At 38.2% G+C, this 7,279-nt stretch overlaps 1 protein-coding gene across 1 annotated transcript; it reads left to right on the plus strand.

Moving 5' to 3' along the window:
• The first annotated feature begins 205 nt into the window (after positions 1 to 205).
• LOC146137895 (cytochrome P450 4B1-like) lies at positions 206 to 6,771 on the plus strand. Its single transcript, XM_083394466.1, has 11 exons — positions 206 to 400; positions 973 to 1,120; positions 1,514 to 1,643; positions 2,068 to 2,229; positions 2,613 to 2,772; positions 3,292 to 3,444; positions 3,899 to 3,986; positions 4,180 to 4,282; positions 5,249 to 5,465; positions 6,201 to 6,283; positions 6,600 to 6,771. Exons 1-11 carry the CDS (start codon positions 206 to 208, stop codon positions 6,769 to 6,771), a joined length of 1,611 nt encoding a protein of 536 aa, XP_083250592.1.
• Positions 6,772 to 7,279: the final 508 nt, after the last annotated feature.

The raw sequence follows: 7,279 nt of genomic DNA on the forward strand, positions 1-7,279 counted from the left end.
CTAAAATGGGTTAATACCGAGATAGTAAAATATGTCAGTAACGAAAAAAAAGTGTTTTGGTCGTAAGTGTTGGTACGCACACCAATATAGTAGAGGCCTTCATTCGAATCCGACGTTTTTACAATATATATGCCGACATTATAACAAAAGGATTGTCTGCAGGTTGAGATCCTAAACGCGTGGACGAACCATTACTGCCTTCATAATGCAGCTAAGCAATGCCCTAAACCAGTCGTTGATTGGAGTATGGCAGAGTTACATAATCGCTCTGGTAGCTTTGGTCATAATCGTGGTGAAGTTGATTGTACCGTTCGCAAAACGGCAATCGGAAATTGCGAAGATGGCCAAAGAGATCGGAGGCAACGACGACCGCCATTGGCTTTGGGGCCACGCTCACAAGGTAAGGCGGAAGTAGGATTAATTTTAGCAATCCCAATAAACGAAATGTCTACGTAACAGATTGAGCATACCAGGTTTTCCGCCATTCCAAATTACCTAGGTTTTATTTTTGCTAGCTAAATAGACCCGAACAGTTTAAATGCGCTTTACTTACATACATGGGTTGCTTTTTATAGTATATTTTGTGTATGTATTTTAGCTGTAGTCATTTTTGTGTTTTGAAAAGAGGAGATGGAGGTCTACATAAAATACTTATAATAGGTGCCCAGAAACTAATCTTGCTGTTAGAAATGTATCTTTAGTAGTCCCTTTAATCAATGGGCCGCACTTACGTGCATTAGGTCTACACAAAGTGTTATTTTGGCCTGACACCTAATATTTACAACGCATCTTCCTTCGCAAATATAAGCACAAAATCCTCTGTTAGTGTAGCGCAGACTCTTTGGGACCTGCTTTCCGGGTAAAGTCAACAGTATCAGCAAACAAACTTATCTTTCAGATACATCGGTAATTTATAGAAACATTCAATCTGGCTACAAACGACAGCTTTTATAAAACATTTTTACTCGCCAGTACGGATTGAACAGCTACCAAGGCCTGCGGAACAGCGTGGAGAGATGCAAGGCCCTGCCGGCCATGAGTGCCAACTGGATGGGTCCTATGCACTTCGCCGTCATGGTGTACCACCCAGACGTCGTGAAACCGATTTTGACAAAATCCTGTAAGTGATTGCTGATTCTACAAGGAATGTTGCTCTATAGTGCCAGAATGGTGGCTAACGAAGGCAACTTTAAAAAAAAAATTTTTCGGGCAGAATAATGACGAAAATACTTTGAAAATTAAATTTTCCATTTTTAGGACCATTGTAATTAGAAGTTTGTGTTTTTATGGCTACACGTAAGAACTGAAACTTGCAAACACCGGGCCACAGAAAGTTGCCGACCTTTTCGTCATTTAAAGAATTTCATAGATATTTTAAGTAAACCATAATTTCCATGTAAAATCACTAGATTTGAACTGCATATTATTTGTTTGTACTGTTGTTTATCACAAAAACGTTAAAATTTTAATACTGCTGCTAGTCGCTATTACCTTCTTATTTGTGCTGTTCCAGTTCCCAAAAGCGTGGCCTACAGGTTTCTCAAGTTAATTTTACGAGAAGGACTCGTGACGTCAGCAGGCAGCGTGTGGAAACGACATCGTCGACTTCTTTCGCCAATTTTTCACTTTGATGTGCTAAAAAGGTAAGGCTGTTAGTTGGGCACAGTTTATGTCCAGGTCAACGTCGTAAACTGGCATATACGTTGGTCCGACATGTGCAGAGGTTACCAAAAAAGTGCTCGCGGGCACACAGTCGCCCAGAACAAATAGAAAGTGCGTCAGGTCTGCTGAGCCAGTTTAAATCAATCCGAGTCCGACCCTGGAATTAAAAAAAGAAGACCCCTATTCCGTAGTCCGACTCCAGAAAACTTTACCGGTTTCGTCGACAATTTTACACAACATAAAATCCTTTTTTTCTGCCTTGGTCAACGCACGACACTGATTTTCGTAGAAATATTAGGCAAAGTAGCTCTTCGGTGAAATATGAAGTTAGACTGGAATGTGCCGGTTATATTGAAATCTCATGATAAATATTGGCCCCATAGTAAGGTTTTATTTTAAATGCAGCCACGTCGAAGTGTTCAACAAGAACTGCGGACTGGTCATGAAAAGTTTCGAAACAGCGGCTCGCAACAAGACTGTTCATGATGTCAGTGTTGACATTTCTCACATGACCTACAATAACATGCTCGAATGTGTGATGTCGCAGAAAACGAAACGAGGTTCTGAGTAAGTATGCAAGTTTGATTGGTTAAAAATCCGACAAACCAGATTCAAGTGTTGTAACTTTTGCTTATGTGATGTTTGTCCCTTGTTTTCCAAAATATGGCTTGACTTAAAGAATGTACTATTTTAGAACAAAAATGCTAAATGAAAACACTAAATTTTAGTCCAAGCAATTTGTCAAAAAGACTTAAGCCAAGTCATGGCAAGTCGTTTTACCCAAAAGACTCAAGTCAAGTCAAGTCATTTAAAAACTTTGACTTAAGTGAACTTAAGGCAAGATTTTGACTTTAGTCATTATAATACTGATATTTCAATCGTTTGTTTTGGCAAACAAGCTTTATTAATCCGTAAACAACAAAATTAAACCTTCAACTGCTTGTGAAAAGGGACGATGGCATGTACATCAAGTGCATCCAGGAAGCGTCAAACATCATCTTTGACCGCTTGGGCTCCCCACATCTCTGGCCCAACTTTATTTTCAACAACGTCGAGCGTGGAAAGCGTTTGTCGAAAATCATCGATCTCGTTCACACGAAGGCGGCTAAGGTAAAATATGAGTTAAGAGGTTTACTTACCCCCACCAATCGCAGATCCTCTTAATTTTTCCATCTTACTCAGTACTTATGGTAAAAAGTAAATTTATATGAAAAATATGACGGGTTAGTACTGCAAAAATTAAACCTATTTCTTCACACTCAGCACAGAACAACTCAGATAAAAACGAAAAAATCACCGACTGAAATATCATATGGTATACTATTTTAAACTTTGATTTTTGACGTATATTGTGGGAACTATACAATGTGGGGACAATACATTTTAACGTGTATTTGTGGGAATTGAGTGTTGTGGCTTGAAGTCAAAAAACTGTGGTCAACTTTCGCGCACCTTTCATTGTGAAAGAAAACAAAATTTTATGTTAACTGTAGAAATATTTGTTAAGTAAAAGGTGCAGCACTCACGTATGGTCTACATGTGTCAATCAAAAAACATTCACCTTCGTCCTTCGCGTAAAGTAGTTCAGTCAAAACCTCAATAAAGACGTGTCTTGTCTTTTCCTTACAGATCATCCAGGAGCGAAGGGCGATATTAGCCTCGTTGCCGAACGACTCCGAGCATGGCGAAACGACCGAATTCGCCGATGGAAACAAGTCGTTCACATTCCGCAAACGAAAAGGCAAACCTATCGATTTCTTGGACATCCTAATTCAAACCAGGGTAATCTTAGGTCGACAATGCCGCCAGACTTCTAAATATGATAATCTATACCCTCAAGGGCGGATGAAAAAGAGGCCTGAAAACCAAACAAACCTATTATTGGTGCTTCGCACGATTAGATTTTACAGTTGTATTTTTAAATATAAGTTTGATTGAGAAGATCAAGTAATTTTAAAGTTTAATTGTTTTTGGACGTCACCTAACTGCGTAACTTTGTGACGTCATGTTCAAAAATCGAAAGGCCCTAAACCAAAAATCTAGATCCAGCCCAGTTACAAATCAGAAGAGCTTCACTTTATTTCACCTTTAAATGCAGAATAGCGGTTTGGCGACAGTTGATACCAAAGTTGGTGTAGCCCAAGTACGTAGACAACTTTGTGCTTAAAAGTTACATATTTAGCAATGTTGAAAGTTGTCCTGAAAATGGTGCCAATGAGATTATTTTCAAAAATAGGATCAAGATGGAATCGGATTGACTGACGTGGAAATCAGCGACGAGGTTACGACTTTCTTCAGCGCAGGACAAGACACGGTTGCAAACGGTAATATTTCCTGTACATCTTTTATGATATATATTCTGGTTCCAAAGATGTTGTATGCCCTTTGCATCACCGCTACAGAGTAGCACTTATCAATGGTTAACCAGTATGTTTACTTTTTGAACACGATGTAACGATTGAAAGGCTATATCTAGGAATTACGGCGGTGACTTAACGAGCAAATATTGACGTGCAGGTGTTTGCTGGACCCTGTATTTCCTGGCAAAAGACCTCGTTGTTCAGCAGAAATGTCGCGACGAGATTGCCCAAGTGGTGGGGGCGAGGTCCGAAGTCGATTGGTGAGCAAACAGTCGTTTTTACTGCAGTTTGAACGATATGTCTATGTTGGGTCCTCGTCCTTAACTAAACTGATTTTGAGGTGATTAGAACATTATGTTATGCGTTTTGAAAACAAGCGTGTGAGGAGGATATCGTATTTAACTTAAAAATGTTCTCAAAGTTTTTTTTCATATTCCTCCCTTACAAGCGAAACACTGTCAATTCCTCCCCAGCAAAAGCACAAAATATACTACCTTTTTTAATTATTACTTTGATGTATCCGGCTGACAGAAAAAACAAACCTACAGAAAAAGAGTAGACAAAATTAAAAAAATGTATGTAAAACTAAAATAATAATAAAGACACATCTGTGCCAAAAGTGAAATTATTAATTTTATACCTATGTAAAAATGCCTGCATTCATGTATACTTGTTAAATGATTTAACTGTGACTAATATGTAACTGTGGAAAAACAATACACCGCAACCTAAATAAGAGACTTTTAAGCGTTTTGTGATACACATAAAAGTAACATAAACATTCTACGGTTTTTAAACAAATTAAAACGGGGCCTGTGGCAGGCTTTATTAGGGCGGGACCTTACAAATTAGGGCTAATTAACAGTTTTGTAAAGACTTAACTCTGAATTCAAAAATAAGATTGACTTGACGTAAGCCGTGAACGCTGTACAACGTGAACTTCAAATAGTTTAGCATAGACTTCAGTGTTTTTGAATTGTTGCGATAAACTTTGTTAATCTATCTCGTTTACACGTTGAACAGTTTGATTAGATTTGCAGAATTTATTTGTCGCTTGTTAATCGAACTATTTCTAAGTAATAAATTAGTGTATAAGTTTCAATTTAGGCTGGACAAGAAATCCACATATGGGAAACATCTTATAGTGAAACGTTACCGTACAAATAATCAAGACTGGTACAACATTAAATATATATATATACCAACGTGTCGTTTACCTTTCGCAGGAACGACATGTCTAACCTGCCGTACGTGACCCAGTGCATCAAGGAGTCTCTGCGGCTGATGCCAGTCTTGCACGTGGTCGGTCGTCAGCTGACCGAGGACGTGACCTTGACGCACCGATTCAACGACCACAAGCCCGCCACTCTGAAAAGCGGCACGTTTGTGGGTGTCAACATTTACGCCCTGCACCGCAATCCACACCTGTGGGATAACCCAGAGGCGAGTATCCCCCGTTGTCGTCTAAACTTTCTTCATTGATTCAAATTGGCGTGTTTTTCAAAGTCAAAGCAATCACGGGCTCTCTTATGATCTTATTCCTTATCATGATAGATTATCATCTTCACTTAACTGATTTTTCTGAACCAGAGTTTTTTTAACAGTGTCCTTTATCTCCTTGGGGCACGAAGCTGTTTTCAGGGACTATGGGCATTTTTTATTTGAACTAATGCCAATTTAAACTTTAATTTTAATTGTGCTATTCAGTAGCTTATTACTTCAGACCTTTCTTGCGTTTAATGCGTGAGGCATTTGTTTCTAAAACGTGTGCAAATTTAGCCACAAACTAATGAGAGCTCGTGAAAGTTAAGAAAACTTTTTTATACGGCTTCAACGAGATCAGAGTGGTTAGGCGAAGAACTTAACGAAACAAAAAATAACTTAACGAATAAAATAGATTCTTACTCGTGCACCAGTTTATTGTAAATTAGAATACCCTTGTCTATTGTGGCAAACGCAGGCCAAGAACAGCAAAACCGTAGGCAAGACTTGAGCAAACTCATAAGAGATCTAATCAAAAATACATTCGACATTAATCGAAAAAAATCTAGTCTTTGTGCCTGAAAAATATAAATGAATGATTCAGTTATTCTAACAAAAATTAAAATTGTTGTCGTTTAAATTTAATAGAATTTAAAAACTTGCTTGCAGAAAACACAACTGTGCTTATATTTGTAGGTTTACGACCCGGATCGATTTAGTCCGGAAAATTCGATTGGTCGCTCGTCGTTCGCCTTCATCCCATTTGCGGCCGGACAAAGGTAAAGTTTCATCAATTCAACAAGGGGTTTCGTAATCAAATCACTCTCTTCTAACTAAACTATAGTATTCACATGTTTCAAGGTTTACGAAAAGTCGTTTACAAATTGAACTATAGTCCTATAAACCAGTCAATAAAAAATGTTTTAGATTTTAGAATTTTGTCCCCACTTATTCGCGGCGCACCTGGTAACGTTCCACGGCGCACCGGTTAAGGGGCGCTGGTCTATAGTCATATCCCTAACCACTTTGTGAAAAGTGTTGTGTTGTTGTTTGTATTTTTGCTTTTTACCAGCTTTGTGCAACTTTTTGTCACAGAAACTGTATCGGTCAGCACTTCGCAATGCACCAGATGAGGGTTGTACTTTGTCATTTGCTGAGAAGATTTGAGTTCTACAGTGACAGCGAGACACCGGATGCGATACCGTGTCCAGGCGTTACTCTGCAATCATCCAACGGACTGAAATTAAAAATAAGGGAATGCCAATGAAATTTTGGCTGTAAAGGCTACTATATATGGTGTGGCAATAGTTTCATTAAAAAAAATTTTGAAATGCAAATCGGTCATCTACACATAGGCTACTCTTTTTCTTATTTAAAAAGAAATGTCATCTAATTATGACTTGTGTCAAGTGCACTTAAACCATGTCGCTTAGTAAATACAACACATCGGAAAGTAAATAGAAATTGGAAATAAGGGCGGCTATAAATAAAAACATTTTTTTGCTAAACTATGCAAGGCCTGTGCTTTTCGCTGAAGAGTTTCATTGTACCTATAAAGGTCTATCTTATTTCGCTATTTGACCGCGTTTCCAACTAACTTTAGCAAATATTCTATTGTATATCGTAACATTACCGCTCTTCTTTTTATCGTAATATTCGAATATTATAGAACCAACGTTTTTACAATAAAATAATTATGCATGCTCGTCACGCGTCCAATATAAAATGTTGGTGTACACGTGTATATATAGTAGAAAGAGTTTTAGTACAAGCTG

Source organism: Ascidiella aspersa, chromosome 7 (assembly GCF_963924565.1).
Source record: "Ascidiella aspersa chromosome 7, kaAscAspe10.2, whole genome shotgun sequence".
NCBI lineage: Eukaryota > Metazoa > Chordata > Ascidiacea > Phlebobranchia > Ascidiidae > Ascidiella > Ascidiella aspersa.